General features: G+C 41.5%; 3 protein-coding genes across 8 annotated transcripts in view; 2 read left to right on the forward strand and 1 right to left on the reverse strand.

The window, feature by feature from the left end:
• Window positions 1–4,913, forward strand: part of VSIG1 (V-set and immunoglobulin domain containing 1) — a 65,835-nt gene extending 60,922 nt beyond the window's left edge. For both annotated transcript variants that reach the window (XM_021079751.2, XM_005658775.4), the window contains exons 6-7: window positions 2,695–2,836; window positions 3,579–4,913. In XM_021079751.2, coding sequence (XP_020935410.1) covers window positions 2,695–2,836; window positions 3,579–3,870 — 434 coding nt within the window. In that variant the 3' untranslated portion in view covers window positions 3,871–4,913. The remainder of the gene's footprint in view (window positions 1–2,694; window positions 2,837–3,578) is intronic.
• A 5,402-nt stretch (window positions 4,914–10,315) lies between these two features.
• Window positions 10,316–18,493, reverse strand: PSMD10 (proteasome 26S subunit, non-ATPase 10). 2 transcript variants are annotated; one of them, XM_003360411.5, is made up of 5 exons: window positions 18,358–18,493; window positions 15,781–15,879; window positions 14,213–14,359; window positions 14,030–14,117; window positions 10,316–11,272 (listed from the first exon to the last, which is right to left on the reverse strand). In XM_003360411.5, exons 1-5 carry the CDS (start codon window positions 18,469–18,471, stop codon window positions 11,265–11,267), a joined length of 456 nt encoding a protein of 151 aa, XP_003360459.1. In that variant the 5' UTR covers window positions 18,472–18,493; the 3' UTR covers window positions 10,316–11,264. The 2 variants fall into 2 exon arrangements, with proteins under 2 accessions (XP_003360459.1, XP_001926942.1); XM_001926907.6 differs by having other exon boundaries at window positions 13,951–14,117.
• The window catches only part of ATG4A (autophagy related 4A cysteine peptidase), an 87,493-nt gene continuing 84,777 nt past the window's right edge, over window positions 15,790–18,505 (forward strand). For all 4 annotated transcript variants that reach the window (XM_085008146.1, XM_021079700.2, XM_021079699.2 and 1 more), the window contains exon 1: window positions 15,790–16,022. In XM_085008146.1, the coding sequence (XP_084864272.1) occupies window positions 16,001–16,022 (22 nt within the window). In that variant the 5' untranslated portion in view covers window positions 15,790–16,000. The remainder of the gene's footprint in view (window positions 16,023–18,505) is intronic.

Genomic DNA, 18,505 nt, shown 5'->3' on the forward strand with positions numbered 1-18,505 from the left:
TCAGGGGCAAGCTCTCACAAGGGTTGTCTCACCACACTTCTCAAGGATCCCTTAATCATCCTTAGGCTCCTGCCATCTATTCATTTTTCATAATTTACTTCGACTCTCTGGTTTTATCAAGGGGCCAATTCCATTGGATTCTTGATCTCCTGTGAAGCTGAGCTTTCTTCCTTTTGTTTGTACCAAATCAGACATTTTACGACGACAGATTGCTCCTTGATTCTCATATCACTTTCCTCTCTTTTTTTTTTTTTTTTTTTGTCTTTTGTCTTTTTGTTGTTGTTGTTGTTGCTATTTCTTGGGCCGCTCCTGCGGCATATGGAGGTTCCCAGGCTAGGGGTCCAATCGGAGCTGCAGCCACCGGCCTACGCCAGAGCCACAGCAACGTGGGATCCGAGCCGCGTCTGCAACCTACACCAGAGCTCACGGCAACGCCGGATCCTTAACCCACTGAGCAAGGGCAGGGACCGAACCCGCAACCTCATGGTTCCTAGTCGGATTCGTTAACCACTGCGCCACGACAGGAACTCCTTTCCTCTCTTTTCTGTTCAAAGTGAAGAAACCTCAATTTTTTTTTTTTGGTCTGCCCTTTTCTGTGGTCCCATCCTGCCCCTAGTCCCTTGATCATTTCTATAGTTTTTCTCTAGATCTCCCCCAGTCCCTTTCTGCCTTTCCAGAGGTACAGTTATAGTGCAGCTGTGGAGACTTCTAGGATTTGTACTTGAGCCGTGCTTCCTTTTGAGTCTTCTTTTCAGTGATGTCTAGCATCTGGCTTCCTTCCTGCCTTCCTGCCTCCCTCCTAGCCTCCCTCCCTTCCCCAAACATTCACTGACTACATACCATATGCCAGGGCTTGTCCTAGGTGATGGCGTGATGGACATGATGAAGATATGCATCTTACGCTCAAGGAGCTCACAGTTTAGCTGGCGGGACAAACAGTAAAAACTGTTCAATGTTATAATAGAGGTCGGCACAGGGTCTGTAGGGTGCCCAAGAAGAAACAAATAATTATGCTTATGGAACCAGGGCCAGCTTTATCAATGAAGTGACATTTCAGCTGGATCTTGCAAAGCCTGTTTCTTTATCCGTAAAATTGGGAGGGCAACCAGTTCATGCTGGGGGAAGAAGGTGGAGGGCTCCAGGAGCGATGTCTTCAAGGGAGGAAAGAACAACACCCTTAGAAATCAAGAGATTTTCTGATGTGTTTGAATCTTTTGAATGGAGTTTTGCTGGAAATTTTGGAGATTAGTGATAATACATTAAAAAAAAAACACCTCATAAATCCCCAAATGAGGCAATTATTAATCTTGGGGAAATTTTTTAAATGTTGTACAAGAAAGAGTTGTAACATACTGTGTGCTCTGCAGTTGGGAACAATATAGAGTCATAATACTGCAAACTTTGGTTTAACTATAACTTATAACTGTATTAGGAGAACGTGGCGGGATGTGAGCAGAGTGGTGTAAGAAAGTTAAATCTCCAACCTTCAGAGTAGGAAGCCAAGGAATTGACAAAAATTGGAAAGGGCAGGACCTATTAGAAGAAGCATAATAGAAATACAGGGGCAAGTTCCTCTAGTGAATGGGACTTAGAGATGGGCAGGAATGGAGAAGGGAATTGAAGATTTTTCTGTTAGAAGCTTAGCAGAACGTTCAGACTTTCTAAATGACGCACATGTAATTCCTTTAATCATAGAAAGTTAAAAAGAGGGAGTTCCCACTGTGGCTCAGCAGAAACGAATCTGACTAGCATCCATGAAGACGCAGGTTCAATCCCTGGCCTCACTCAGTGGTTAAGGAGCCGGCGTTGCCGTGAGCTGTGGTGGAGGTCACAGACGTGGCTCAGATCTGGCATTGCTGTGGCTGCAGCATAGGCTGGCAGCTGCCGCTCCAATTCGACCCCTAGCCTCGGAACCTCCATATGTCTCGGGGGCGGCCCTAAAAAGAAAAAAAAAAAGTTAAAAAGAATGATCAGGCAACTCAACTAGCCTTTCATCTCAAAATGTAAGGTTCTCATCCTTGTTTGAAAGGAAGGGGAGGGGGGCGGGCCTACCTGGAACACAGACATGATCTCTTGGGGACAGTGACTCAGCGCTCGAAGGCCCCGTGCTCAGCTGGATCATCTCACACTCATTAAGTTTTTCCATAGACCAATCTAATAAACCAGATGCCTGTTTATAGAAACGGCCATATCCCTTCCCAGGGGCAAGAGTGCATGTGGCTCTTTGGGGTGAGCATGCAATCTGTGGCAGAGAAGGTTTTTAGGGACCTACTTCACCCATGCTCCGGGAAAGCCTAGTGGAACATCCCTGCCCATGACAGAGGACATTTCTCTGGTGACCAGATTGCAGCTGCATGGCGTCTTTCTCACTGGCCAAGCAAATGCACAGGGACGACTCACTTCCCCAAACCACATTTCTAAAGCAACCCCACCTCCCCAGAGTTGGCTTTTTTTTTTTTTTTTTTTTTTTTTTTGCATGCATATGTGAATGGGAAGGCTAGAGTCAAACCGGTCATCTTTCTTCTCCCATTTTGAGTCCAACGGAAAGAGTCTTAGGGGTTTCTATGCTCCCCGCCTACACAAGTCACTTTCCCTCTATAGGCATGCCCCAAATATTCCCCACTGGTCCCAGATGCACACAGGGGAAGCAGACACAATGCTCCAGTTTACTAACCAGCTGCTTGTATCCTCCAGATCCAGAAGTTGGAATCATCATCGGGGCCTTGGTGGGTACCCTCGTAGGTGCTGCCATTATCACCTCTGTGGTGTGCTTTGCAAGGAGCAAGGCAAAGGGGAAGGAGAGGAAGAGAAATTCTAAAACCACCGCAGAACTCGAGTAAGACCTTACTTTGTTGTCCTTACTTGACTACAGACATTTCCCACGCCTCTGTCTTTCCTGTCCGCTCTCCCTAAGCACTCCTTTCAACATCAGCTGTCAGAGGCCTCTTTCTGCTCACTCTCACGGCTTTTATCAAAGAGGGTCATAGCTATCACGCACAGCATATCAACTCATTTAACTGCCACAGCAGTCCTTTTAGGGTGAAGAGGAAAGTGTTGCAACATACCTGTCCTTCTACTAGTCGTGATCAAATGTAATCATTAATATTTCCTGTGGAACAAGGGGCCTGTGGAAGCAAAAGTGCCGAGGGCCCAGGCTCTTGACCACTCTATTATTTCTTCTCCAGTGCATATCACACACATTCGTTTGTTCCTTCCTCCAATTCTGTGTTTCCGCAAGTACGTATTAGGTACCAACCAAGTGCCACGTATTGTGTTAGATGGAGTGGCTGCTACAGATGCACCAGAGCCATGGATTTGGCCCCTAAAGGCAGTATTAGATCTTTAGACCCTTTCATCCTGACAGCAGTTTTCCCACCTCTAGAACTGTCGTACTGCTGAAACCTAACCTTTCTGCACCCCACATGGAGACCCGTGATCTGACAGTGAGTCAGACTATCAGAAATCACAGAGATCCTCAACAGACTGGGACGTGTAGTCACTGAAGCTGCACTGGAGCCCAGGGCCTCACACGAAATGTCAAACCTTAACTCGTTCTTCCCTGGGCCTTCTTCCTGCAGACCAATGACAAAGATAAACCAAAGTACAGAGTGTGAGGCAGTGCCAAATGAAGATGTCATCCACCTGGAAGAAACTCTGCCACCTTCCATCCATGAGGCTGAGCCTGATACCACCCTGGGGCCAGATCACGAGCCTATCCCTGAGCCTGAGCCTGCTGCAGGGCCCAAGCTTGTCCCCGTGCCTGAGGTCGAGATCCAGCTGGAGCCAGAGCCCAAGCCTCAGCAGGAGCCGGAGCCCGCGATTGTAGTTGAGCCCTTGGGGGATGAGGAAAAGGGGGCGATGAAGCTGTAGGCCGGCAGCCTCAGTACAGTGTTCATCACTAAGGAACCCATTACTGGCATTTGGAATTCTGTTGACCTAACCAGTCTCCCACCACCTCCTTCCATTCTGGCCAACCCTCTTCTAACAAGGTGCTCCAACCATCAATCCAAATAGACAGGTCAAGATAACTACTAAATAAATGCAAGGGTTCCTGCATTACTAGTATAGAGTACTTAAAATTTGACTAACATGTAAGCACAACTAATAACAGAGCAAGTGATTTTTAACTCAGTTGAAAGTGGTGTGCAACAACACCTGTGTCTTATTTCAGAAAATCGAATTTCTCTATTTTTAGCTACTCTTTGACACTGCACATGCACACATGACAAGGTGGCATTCATTGGATTCAATATTACTTCTAGGATTTGCTGTTGTCAGAGCTTCCCTATTCATTTCCACATGACTACCAAGGATTCACCTCCTAGATTGGAAGAAAATTCCTCAGAAATTCCAGAAGAGAAAAGGGTGCCTATTATACTGGTACAAAGCATTTAAAACTCGATCTTAAAATGAATGCTTCACTTAGATTTCCCAAGGAACCACCCTGCTATCCAGCATCTGAGCACAACAAATTTTTGAAAATAACTCAGTTTTCAAATGTAAAATAATGTACAGGCAAACAATTCCAAATACAGTTTTCCCTCAGTGAATACCAAATGTTGATATAACAGGTGATGTACAGTTTCGTTGTGAATGAGAAACCGTGCTAAATGAACAATTAAATTCTCTTTTAGATAATTTGAACTAATTATTGAATCTCTTTTACTCTTGGGAGAGTCCACATTAATAAAGAGATCTCATTCTTCTATAAATGCCTAGTATTAATGAAAATGCATTGATAGCACCTCTCCAACCTGTTGAGAAGCTTTTCTATGGATTATATTCACTCACATCCCACTTTAAAGAAATTTTCAGGTAGACCTTTTCATTTGTGTAATCAATGAGATTTTAAATCTTAAGTTTTCAATAAGTAATACTCAATAAAATTCATATTTTAATGATCCTACGGTAAATCTTTTCTAATTTTTTGACGTATACTTTATGTACAATAAACTGCACCTGTTTCAAGTACACAATTTGATGACTTTTGACAGCTGTATATACCCATGAAACCATGATAATCTAAATAGATCCCCAAATGTTTCCATCATCCCCAAATGTTTCTTATGCTCCTTCGTGCACTCCTATGATCACCCTGGATCTGGGCAACCACTGATTTGTTTTTCATCATTAGAGATTAGCTCCGCCTTTTCTTAACCTTCACGTATATAGGACCAGACAGTGTATACTTTTCGTGTGTGACTTTCTTCTAAGTAAAGCCTTTTTAAATAAAGTAGTAAATCTCGAACTTATCCAGGTTTTTATGTAGAGGAAAGTATGAAACACTTTCTATATAGATCATACCTATACACTAATGGCAGTAGAGTGTTAGAAGGTTTTAGGGTATATTGAAATTGAAATTAACGTTACACTTGTCCAGCGTCACGGAGAGAAGAGATAGTAAGCTTTTAACTTACGTATTTTCTTTGATGTGTTTCCTTTCAGCCAATTTAGGGGGTTTTTGAAGCATCTATAATTCCATTCAGACCAAATACAATGATATATGATGTCTGGTGGATTCAGAAAGCAAAATAATGAAGGTCTTAAGAATGACTTAATTTTTTTCTTTTTTTGGCTGCACCTGAGGCATGAGGAAGTTCCCCGGCCAGGGGCTGAACCCGCACCACAGCTGTGACCTGCACCACAGAGTGGCGCCATATCCTTAACCCTCTGTGCCACACGGGAACTTCCTGACCTAAAACTCAGAACTTAAAAGCTAAACACCAGAAGTGTAATAATTTCAGTTACCAGGATGTCAAAGTAGCTGGAATTCATTTTCTCTTGTACTTTTATGTTAGAGGCAAATCACAAGAGACCAATATATGAGTCAACAACACCCCCAAAGTTCTGATGTACTGTGTTGATTCTTGGAGGTCTTAGAGAGCTCTGCTCTTATTAGCACTGTTCTGATAAAAATGCTGATAAATAGTTGGATCAGTGCTTTTTAACCTTTTCTGAGGTCATGGATCACTTTGAGAATATGCTGAAAACCCCTCTCCTTAGAAAAATGGTTATACACACCAAGTGTCAGGTACAGTTTATTACAGACTCCCTGAATCCAAGAGTAAGAATGAGTGGCTTTGGTAAAAACACAGAAGGCACACTTAAGAAATCATGCATCCCAGGGCACATGGCTACTATGCTGTATGACTCAAAATGATCTTGATTGTCTGGAAGCTGAGTTGAAGTCAACATAATAAAATTGCCAATAATGGAGGATATGGTCTAGATTTATGAAAATAAGAGTAACTGTTGCCCATGCAGAAACTCTAGCTAAGCTAGGGCAAGGTTGGGAAGTAGGTGAGCTAATCTGAAATGATATCTTTGGATTTCTCCTTTCAGTGCTCTTTCTGACCTTCTAGCCTCTTATTTTCCAAACATCCAGGATTGTCATGTGCCTGCTAGCTCAGTGACCCTCTCGGGTCCGTGTCCCTCAGGCAGGATTTATTGCTCAGGATTTCTCTCTACTCTTGTGGCCCTTTCAAAAGGTGGCCATTCTGGGACTGGTTCTTGTCCAGTGAACATGATCTTTCATCATTCAGGCTGATAATGAACTAGTTCTCTAAGGAATATTTATATTTTAAGAGAGGATTTTTTTTTGTTGCTGTTGTTGTCGCACTGGCAGCATGCAGAAAATCCCAGGTCAGGGATCAAACCCGCACCACAGCAGTGACACGAGCCACTGCAGTGACAACACCAGATCCTTAACTGCTAGGCCACCAGGGAATTTCAACAGAGGACTCTTGAAGACAGATAATTCTTTAATCCAGATACTAAATGGTGGAATCTCAAGCCCTGGAACAATTCAGAGGGGAGATATTCCTGGAAAAAGAGGCTGCCTCAGCATCTCTCAAATCAAACCAGGCGGGTTACCATCTATCTACTCCACCTACTTATAAAAGGCCACTATGTGTCCGTGAAGCTTTTATCCCACTCTCCTTCATCTTCTATTTATTACATCCATGTGATACATAATATATTTATGTTTGTGATGACTCCTAAGACCCTCTAAAATACAGAAACATAACAAAATTTTGTTCACTAAATCTTACTTGGACAGGAAAATGGGCTCCTGTGTTATAAAGAGATTTCCAATAAGGGAACAAAACAAAGCTTTTTTTTCCCCTGCATATTCATGGGTGGATTAGAGATTAAGTAATGGGATAGGTTATTACCCAAATATTCTATAAGTTAAGCTTCTTCTACCAAATTCCTCCAGCATGATTTTCATTCAGATAGGGTACCACCTGCTTTATTTTGCTACAGGTAGTTAAATTTGAGTAGTTCCAACCAGATCCCAAACCAACATTGGCTTCTTAACCATTCAGGTTTTCTCACCACCCAAAAAGATTTCCAGGAGCTTTGCTCATTTCTTTGTTTCTGCATTTAGCAACGACGATATGCTAAAGTCAACAGAATAGTTTTGAGGCTATTATTGGTCCTTATTCTCCCCAGATTCATCTGTTTACTCAGTTACCCATTGGACATTCATTGAATGGCTACTGTGAACCAGTAGGTACAATACAATAGTGATACAGTAGTGAGTAGAATCAGAGCTAGCTCTTGTCTTAGGACAAGTTCTTGCATGTCATTATCAACAAGAGTGTGCTGACTGCAGGGGAGGAAGGCTGGAATTTGTACTACACTGCAGAGGCCCTCTAAATAATGGTGATCTAAGATAAAAAGGGATTAAAATGTAGTAATTCTTGACCAAGAACTAAGAAACCATGTATGTTGAGACCTCTTATGTCCTTTAGAGTACCAAGTAACCTTTCCCCCGATATCGTATGCTGAGAAGTTAATATTTGCAGCTCTTACACTGGGCTGTAACTCAGGTTTGAAGTACTTTCAGTAAGAACAGCTAGAAAGCAGCTTTGAGATCAAGAGGACTCAAACTTTTTCAGTCTCAGTACACCTGAGGGTGGCAATGTACACAGTGGCACAATCCTGATGACGATGGGCTGGGAGTGGAAGATGATGTGGAATTATATTCTTGGTAGGGGACACAGGAAGGGGTAAATGTAGTTTAAAGAAAACCTGGGTCATTCTTATAGGAGTCCACCCAATCTCCACAGGAGAATCCTTGAGTAGAGATTTTAAAAGAGAGCTTAAAGAGTTTTTTTTAAAAGAGATTTTAATCTCTCCCTGAGATTTTAAAAAGTTGATACTAGATCCCAAATTCTTTGACTCCCAGTGTAATACTCTTTCAACTGCACCAAACTACTAATTTCAGTGCAACAAACCCAAGTTTTAGTAATAAAAGGTGGTTTTACAATGTCTACGTGGCTGTAAAACAGGTTAGAGGATCTCATAAAAGGTTCAAACCAATCTATAAAAATTTAATAATCCCACTTGTCTTTGAAGCTTTGGTTTAAAAACAAAATAAAGAAATCAGAGATGATAATGAAGGTTCCAGGAAACCAAAAAAAAAAAAAAAATCCCCTAAAATCCACCAGTATAAAGAAAGCAGAGGATTTGGGTGGGCAGGGTGTTAAAATTAATGGCTTATTAATTAATTTATTTTTTGCTGCAGCTGCAGCAATGCCGATCCTTAACCCACCGAGCTGGGCAGGGGCTTGAACCCGAGCCTCAGCAGCAACCTGAGCTGCTGCAGAGACAACACTGGATTCTTAACCTGCTGTGCCACAGCAGAGACTCCCATAACCAATGGGTCTTTAACAAAATGTCACAGTACTTCCATTTGGCCCACTGTTTTTGAGTAGAGGCAGAAAGAAAATGGATCAGGATTCAGGAAAGCTAGATTATAGTGTTGACTGTGGCTCTAGCTTTCTGTGATTGCTCATCTGTAAAATGGAGAGAATTTCTGCCTTATCAAAGGCTACAGTGGAGAATGGACATACAAATTTATGAAGTGTGGTACAACTCTATTTTTGTAGAACCCACGTCTGTGGACAATGGATTTGCATTCTTTTGTTCTTTCAACCAGGGATTCTTAACCTTTTGGAAAGTCACAGAACCCTCTGAGACTCTGACGAAAGCTACCCAACCCTCTTCCTAGAAAAGAGTACATAAAAATTTCTACGTTCAATTTTAGGCAGTCAATAGAACTGTGAAGCTGGAGCCATACACTCCAAAGTAAGGAGTTCCCGCAAGATATCAAGCTTGCAGACAGAAGGATTTGGGGGCTTGATGGTGTTAACAGGATATGGAAACAAAAAGCAGAAGGCACTGCCAAATAATGAATTCAGTGTAGCTGGTTTCGTTAAATTCGGAAATTTAAACACTGGGGTCGTGCAGTTAAATTGTTGGTCAAACATGAAGTAAAATGCAGAATTATCTTCAACCTCCCAGAACCTCACTGAAATTGCGGATTCTCTCAATAGATGCTTCCGAATGTAAATCTTTCCACTCTTCTATTTACCTATTTCTGTCATCTTCTATTTTCAACTACGCTTCACAATTAAAACTGTCATCTTTCTTGAGTTCATTTTGAAAGTTAACTTTGAAAACTGCTGACCCTGAATCCGCTTAATAGGGAACAGGTAACAATCTGATCAATAGCCAAAGCCGTGAAGATCCTTAGTTTACACAAGTGATTTCAATGTTAAGTCACTTCATTTAAAATGCCAATAGCCTGCAAATAACCTGAGGCTTGGTTCCGGCTGGACTACTTATTCAAGAACTAAGGTAAGTTTTCTTTTACAATCACAAAGCCTATTACCTATGACAATAAAACAGTATTTATGAATGCCTTCAGTGCTAACAGGCCCTATGAGATACCACCTTACTCTCTGATCACACTAAAAAACATTGGAAAGAAATGACTCCCCCTGTCATCAATTCTATTCCTGGCATTTCATAAAGAAAGTTTAGTTCTGTAAGAATATGCTTCCCTGATTAATAATTGTAAAGATCAGCACTCAAAATACATATGTAAGAGGGTATGCATATCAACGACGCAGTTGGTGTTTACAAAACTCATTTTAGATACTGGTCGTTAAGTCTCTGACCGAAAATTAATTGAAGTTTGTGGGCTTACTTGGATTACTTCAAGCAGTATTTGCAGCATAAAATTCAAATTAAAAAATAATTTGAAGAGTCACTTGGAGTTCATTAGATTTTATGACTAGTAATTGTTTAAAATGTTTCCCTAAATTGAGATCAAGTTCACACTTATTAATATTCTTTGGCTTCACATTTAATTAGCAATTCAGAAGATTACTATTTTTAAAGATTTTAGCCGGCAGTTCAAGCTTCATTAACTTTATTGACTTTAGAGCTACCAAAACCTAAGAAGTGTCTTTATAAAGGATTTAAAGGCTTAAGTGGGTATCTAACTGATTTGAAAGAAGAATTGGGAGAGCCTCTCAACACTTTATTTTTTGTTTCTGAAATACAAATCAAAAGACATTTTTGTTACATATCGTGGTCACAAGCTTGACATTCTTTTCAGTCTGGGGTGACTTAATACAGGTACTTTAAAACCTCCGTTTTAAAAACAATACATTTTACTTTGGAGGGAAACAGTTCATTAAAACATACATGGGTACAGAGCTATTATTTTTCATTATTTTAGTGTTTATGAACAACAAACTTGGAGAGCACGCCCTCTAACTGAAAATTTGGTCCTCAAAATATATAAGTATTCCCCTATAACAAAAACACATTAAACTATACTGTTGAAAAAAAAAAAAAAACCAGATACTTGGCATAGGCCTCTGAGAGAGCTTGAAAAACAAGTCTGTGTTTCAACTGTATGGAGGAACATGGCAGAATCTACCTAGAAACATTTGGCAGAGGAACTGGCCTGGTGCTATTGGGGTGGTTCTGCCTCAGAGGGAGGACAGAGGGTGCTTGGCAGAGTGCTGAAGACTCAACAACAGCCACAGAACCACTTACTCAAAGTTAACCAAAATTCAGTACAGAATAATATACAACAACAGCAGAATCATCGCAGCAGTTATTCAATGCCTGGAAAGCGAGTCGTGAGCTTAGAACAAATACCTCAGCAGCAACAACGGTCAAGAGGTTTATAAGACTTTGAAGATGAACAAAATTCATCATTCACAGATGATGTCTTGTGCACATGTACATCAGTTTCCAGGACCTTAGGGGACAAGCACAAAACATAACAAAGGAAGAATAAATCCAAGCTGTTTAACTTTCCACCATTCTCTTGAGTATTAAGCCCAGACCACCCTTGGCCACTTGCAGGGGTGTCTTTTCTTCTTTATTCTCAATGTAAATACTTGCTCCTTGAGACACCAGCAGTTTTGCTTCTTCCACTCTCTCTTCATCACAGGCTAAGTGTCTGAAACCAAGGACCACAAAGGCCGATTAATCATTTTTAATTCTACCTAATGGTTAGGATTTTCGGACAGGTAGTCTAAACTGCATTATTAAGTAGCGTAATATTGGAAAGTTCTTTAATCTGGAAAGGAAAAGCAGTTTTACATGGGGAAGACTGTTAATAGGTTACCAACCAGTGGAAAAGCCTTATGATACCAGATCATAAATCACAATTCTGGTCCGACTACAAGAGAAGGGATCTAAATACCAGACTAAGGAACAACTTCCTTATTTTATGGAGATGAGTAGTTTATACCAAACACATGCAATATTTCTGGCCTAGAATCTAGAAAACCCTCAGTTCATAATCTGCTAATAGGAAAATGTGAGGTTTCAAGTTTGGAAAAGCAGTTTAAACATTTTTAGATCATCTCATTCTTAGAGCTTGTAAGTTAGTGCGCTACTGTTAGCACCATTTTACACCTGAAACTGCCACAGAGGTTAATATCTTTGCCTATGATAACATGGCTAAGCTGTTAGTGAAGGGGAAACCTTGTCAGGCACTTACAGGTGGCATATGAGACACAATATTTGACTTGAGCCTCGTCACCATCTAGTGAGGGAGGACTTATGATGCTCATATTACAGATGAGGAAATGAGACTCAGGAAAGTTAAGTAACTTCTCCAAGTTACTTAATATTAAGTATTTAATATAGTTGTTAAGTGGTTGAGTTTGGATGGGTAAACAGCATCGAGCTCTTCCCAGGAGCCTCTACTGCCTGACTCTTAAACTTCCTCCAGGCCACCCTGCCTTTTTTATTTGAAGAAAAGGGCTAGAATATGCATGTTTTTCTAAACAAAGTCACTCAGAACTACAGAAAAGATTTTTCAAACTTAGAGTTCAGAAAACATTACTTTTAAAAAAACTGAATCCGACTTTGGATTAAAAAGAAGCCTCATGTAATTTCTGGTTCAAAAAAGTCACCATTCGGAGTTGCCGTCATGGCCCAGCGGAAACGAATCTGACTAGGAACCATGAGGTTGCGGGTTCGACCCCTGGCCTCGCTCAGTGGGTTAAGGATCTGGCATGGCCGTGAGCTGTGGTGTAGGCCGGCAGCTGTAGCTCTGATTTGACCCCTACCCTGGGAACCTCCATATGCCATGGATATGGCCCTAAAAAAAGCAAAAAAAAAAAAAAAAAAGTCACCATTCGGTAAGGAATTAAAAGTGGCCAAGTGCTGTAGAAAAAATATCAAGGTTGAGGACAGCTTGAGGTCATACATAAATCAATTCCAGGCGGATGAGAGTTAAAGGAAAAACAATAACCAAACCAATGCAGTGTTTAAAAAAAACCTGACAATAAAATAAGGTGAATAGTTAACTAATTTCAGGGTGAGGGGGCACTTTCTAATCATGAGGGAAGATTAACAGGCTTGACTATGTTGAAGTCGAAAACTTCTGCTATTTCAAAAAACATTAAAAAAAATTCATGAACGATATGAAAAGACCAAACTGGGAAAAATATTTTCAACTGACACGGCAGAAGGTTAATATTTGTAATATGTCCAGTCAAGGATACATAAAAAAAATCAGTACAAATGAATTAGTTTCCCAAAAGGAAACAGAGAAAGGGACACGAGAAGTTACAATTTAGAGAAGAGATGCAATTAGTCATAGACATTAAAAAAATGTTTAGCTTCACGGATGATACAAAAAATGTAAATTACAAGTCTGAAATACCATTTTTTTCATAAGAAAAGGATGTTTTTCGGTGTTGATGAGGGGTTAACACCCACCCTCAAGCTACTGCTGGGAGGATACAATGTCAAAACTCCTCTGGAAGCAATCTGGCAAAACACACCATCAGTCTTAACAAGCGTGTATCTGACTCGACTTCTAGGAGTCTATACGAGATAATAATCAGCAATTTTTGTATAAAGTTAGTCAAATATGCATTTTTTTATAAATAATGGAAAACTCAAAAAATGTAAACGTAGGAGTTCCCACTGTGGCTCAGCAGTAACAAACCCGACTAGGATCTATATGAGGCTGGGTTCGATCCCTGGCCTCAAATCAGTGGGTTAAGGATCTGGCACTTCTGTGAGCTGTGGTGTAGGTCACAGACATAGCTTGGATCTGGCATTGCTGTGGTGTAGGCCGGCAGCTGTACCTCTCATTCTACCCCTAGCCTGGGAACCTCCATAGGCTGCACCTGTGGCCCTAAAAAGCCAACAAAACAAAACAAGATGATAAAACCTTAAATGTACATAAGAGGGGAATTATTAAATTATAAAATCCATAAAATGGAGTTGGGTATAGCCATTCAAAAACCTTGTAGAGATATTCATTATTTTGGAAAATGCTCACAATGTGCTAAGAGGTGAAAAGAACAATATAAAACTACATAGACAGTATGGTCCCAATTTTACCAAGAAAAAAAAGCATATGTAAAATCTGCATATTTGCATATAAAAGACAGAGGGAGGAAATATGTTAAAATGTTATCAGGTGGCTACTTCTGGGTGGCGAGACGATAGGCATTTTGAATTTTTCCCTTTCTACTTCTGTGTACTTTCAATTTTTTTTGCCATATACATGTATTACATTTATAAGCAGAATAAAAAAGAAATGATGTGTAAGAATTAGTGCAAGAGGGCTGATGTCAGGCAGAATACAAATGACTGCTACTTGTCACTTACAGAGGAGTGTTACCCTCAGTGTCTTGGATGTTTGTGGATGCTTTGTAGTACAGAAGGATATGAATCATCTTCAAGTTACCCTTGGCTGCTGCCCGGTGCATTGCTGTAGCCTCATAATGGTCCTTGGCATCTGGATTAGCCCCGCCTTCCAGTAACATGACCGCAATCTGGAAAGATAGGGAAGAAAACAAGGCACAGATCTAGTTGTCTGTGCGTACTGGTTGGGAACTCAAAGAGAAGTAGCCTGGGAAGGGAACCCTACCTCATGCCTGTTTTTGGAAGCTGCATAATGTAGGGGAGTACAGCCATTTTGATTGACAGCATTGACTTGAGCTCCTTTTCCCAGAAGGGCTTTCACAATCTCATCCCTGCCGGCAGAAGCAGCAATATGGAGAGGAGACCAACCTGCCTGTGAAAGAGGTGGGGCAGAACAAAAACCAGGGAGAAAAGGCACAGGGATTAAGGCTAAGATTTAGGCAGGGTTTACAAAGAGCTGTGTGTGAACAGTTTAAAAAGGAATATCTCCCACCCCCCCTCAGCCCCCGCGCCATTAAGCACTGCAGGACCTTTGCAAACCAGATGTATACAAAAGAAAAGCACCCATAATCTCTAACATGGACATAATGCCTAAGTCTAATTCGAATGTGTTTTTAAATTGGGATAACCGGATGTCAAGTCCTGTGAGCTGCACTTGCCACAATTTCCATTTAGGATTACGTTTTAAGAACTTTCTATGTCATTCTTTGGAACCATAACTTTATTGGTTGTATATTATCTTATTATTTGGATATACCTCCTCTATTCAACCATCCCTTCATTATGTTTTTTTTTTGTTTTTTTTTTTCATCTTTTTGCCATTTCTTGGGCCGCTCCCGCGGCATATGGAGCTTCCCAGGCTAGGGGTCTAATCGGCGCTGTAGCTGCCAGCCTACGCCAGAGCCACAGCAATGTGGGATCCAAGCCGTGTCTGCAACCTACACCACAGCTCACGGCAATGCCGGATCGTTAACCCACTGAGCAAGGGCAGGGATCGAACCCGCAACCTCAAGGTTCCTAGTCGGATTCGTTAACCACTGTGCCACGACGGGAACTCCCATTATGTTGTTTTTATTTCTTTGCCATTATAAATATTAATTCATGAGCATCCTTGAAAAGGAATCTGCCTACAAAAGTTTCTTTCCTCATTCTTCACAAGTCTTACTCTCATGTAACCAACACCATTACAGTAAGTGTCCATATGACAAAAACAAAACATCTAGGCCCTTATCCAGGCAATATTCACCAAAAAAATTTCCAACATAATAAATAGGGTTCCAGAGGTCCCGTTGTGGCACAGTGGAAACGAATCTGACTAGTATCTATGAGGATGTGGGTTTGATCCCTGGTCTCCCTCAGTGAGTCAGGGATCTGGTGTTATGGTGAGCTGTGGTGTAGGTCGCAGACGCGGCTCAGATCCAGCGTGGCTGTGGCTGTGGCATAGGCCAGCAGCTGTAGCTCTGATTCGACCCCTAGCCTGGAAACTTCCATACACCCCGGCTGCAGCCCTTAAAAAAAGCAAAAAAAAAAAAAAATAGGGTTTATAGTCTCTTAGGGGTCACTGTGATGAGCCTTGATCTGCGTATTTACCTTAAATTACAGGGTATGAGTGGCAAAATGAACATTCTGAAATATCGCAACCACTAGTCCTGTATTTGGACTCTGGGGCCATGCTGTAACTTCTAAGTCATAAAGGTTAAAATTTGTTTGTTAGCGTCATACTCGGGCTTCGATAAACACCAGTCTGGAGTTTAAAGATAACTGGGAAATTTATCAACTCTGCCTAGTACTCACATCATCTTTATCATTCACTGGCACACCAAGTTGCAGCAAGAATTCAACAATTTCTGTATGTCCTGCTGAGCATGCCCAATGCAATGCAGTTCTGCTGTCCTACACGGGAAACAGAGAAGCAATAAGATCAACATTTCTTGAAGAGAAACAGAAGAACTAAAGCAAGAAAGCAGAAAGAATTAATATTAGAGCCGGTAAACCTACAGTTTGGAAACAAGAAATGGAGAGCACTGGCTCCTCAGGTAGGTAACCTGAATCCGTACTACTTACATAAGAAAGACCAAGGTTTAGTGATATGGGGAGAATGCACTGATGAATGTAAGTAATTCTGGGAGGAACAGAGTCATGAGAGCAACAGAGTAAAAGACTGATTTCAGCGCTTTGGCAGAAATAGAGCTTTGGCCATTTATATTATCTATGTACTTTAGTGTCCAGTACTGTGCTAAGAGTTTTACATGCATCATGTCCTATAATCCCCATGATCCCATTCGATGGATATTATCCCCATTTTAGAGATGAAGAAGCTAAGATTTCTCAGGGGAAGCAACCTGTTCAAGGTCACCCAGCTAGCAAACGGTGAAGCTGGGACACAAACCCATCTGTCCGCTCTGAATTTCCTTGAATTTCCTGAATTTCTAGAAAGAACAGATGAATCTTACGGGAAATACATGCTCATAAACCTAGTTGAGATTCTCTATATAACCATTTAAAAAATATACCACACACAGAACTAGAGAGCAACACTACTTAAAAAACATAAAAAGTTAGGAGTTAGTTTTCTTTCTCAAAGGGAACTTTTTTTTTTTTCAGTTGACTGCTGTATTTCTTAGCCCTATGTAATAGAAAAAGGTATTTTAAACTTTATCACGAAAATTTCAAACTGGGAGTTCCCACGGTGGCACAGCGATAACAAACCCAACTAGCATCCTTGAGGACACGGGTTCGATCCCTGGCCTCGCTCAGTGGGTTAAGGATCCAGCGTTGCCGTGAGCTGTGGTGTAGGTCACAGACGTGGCTCGGATCCTGTGTTGCTGTGGCTGTGGTGTAGGCCGGCAGCTGTATCTCTGATTCCACCCCTAGCCCGGGAACTTCCATATGCCGCGGGTGCAGCCCTAAAAAGATGAAAAAAAATTTCAAACTGATATAAAAATAGAGGGAATATAATACAAAACTCATGTGCCTATCACCTATATTTTATATTTTGCCATATTTGCATCATCTGCTTTTTTCCCTGGTGCGATTTTTAAAAACAAATCTTAAATATGACTTTTCATCTCTAAAGATGTATCTAAAAAAAAGACACTTTACTACATAGCTATTATACCTATTAAAATGAACAGTAACTCCTTTATAACACCAAATACCCAGTCTTTATTCAGATTTCCCCAACTCTCCTGCAGCTGGCTTTGTTTCAGTCATGATCCATACATGGTCCTTAAGTTGCAACTGTTTGTTGTGTTTCTTGTCTTTTGATCTTGAATAGTTTCTCCCATTTTTATGCCATTCATTTGATGAAGAATGGTTAGAAATATTATTAAATCTTAACTTAATATTGTTAAATTAAATCGAAAGTATTAAATATTACCAGACCAAAACGATGGTAAACTAGGCAAAGGCATTTTCAGGTTGAGCAATAAAGGAAAGTTCCAGAAAAAAGTCTTCTGATTTCTAACTCTCTTTCCAAAGACACAAAATGGAGATTTGTAAGTACGTGCTTAGCACGATACCTGTCCTATAGGAGGCAATCTATAAATATTTGTTGGTTTGCTGAGGGCACCGTGAATCTTGAAGTATGTGGGTCCTTTAAGCAGGAGGGCAGAAACAAACACTTCCCAAGGTCCACTCCCGTTCCACCTCTGCCTAGAATGTCCGTTCATCCGCGGGGAAATCTCACTCATCCTTCCAAAATAAAACCAACCTTCCCTCCTTTGCAAAGCCTTTTCAGTTACGACAACATTTGGCTTTTCTAATCGAGATTAAATCAGGTCCTTCTATGACAGGTGCTTCTGAAAGCACCACGTCAACTTCCCTCCCGGGTATTTACCACTATCTATGATTGGATATGATTGGGGATTATTTTATTAACGTCTGCCCCTTCCATTCGACTGTATCCCCAGCTCCCAGCAAACTGCCAGGCACAGAAGAGGAGTTCAGTTACAAGTGTTCCATTGAGTAAAATCACCAATGAATGCAAGGAAACACGTTTCAAAACACCAAAAACTTTCCTTCTCACGGATAACTCAAAGATGGGGCATTTTTGAGAAACGCGCTAAACGTTCTAGAAATATCCAATATGCAGCAAGCTAAGTACTGGGGGGAAAAAAAAACCCGCAAACAAACAGAAAAACAGTGACGGTCTGCAGGGCTAGCTCCGGCCGCCTGATCTCAAGGCCTGAGATGACCCTGGGGTAAGGATGGGGCGGCGGGGGAGGGGATCTAGCCTTCTCGGAACCGGCCTCCCCCTGGGATGGGATGGGCTGGGCTGGGCTGGGCCGGGCAGCCACGTTGGGCTCCGCGGCCACGTTGGGCTCCGCAGCCACCGCCGCCGCCTGCGGAGAGGCCCCAGCGCTGTTTTACCTGGTCAGTCCTAGTGGCAAGGGATTTATCGGCCAGGATCCTCTCCTTCAACTCTTCCAGCTTTCCGCTGTAGGCCAGGTTGCAGACCATTAGGTTAGACACACACCCCTCCATTTCGCTTTCCCAGGATCTCGGTGAAGCCAGACCA

The sequence above is a fragment of the Sus scrofa genome, chromosome X (assembly GCF_054392235.1).
Source record: "Sus scrofa isolate SSC_HxYL_T2T_F1_AM1 chromosome X, Sscrofa_HxYL_maternal_Yorkshire_Landrace_v2.0, whole genome shotgun sequence".
NCBI classification, from domain to species: Eukaryota; Metazoa; Chordata; class Mammalia; order Artiodactyla; family Suidae; genus Sus; species Sus scrofa.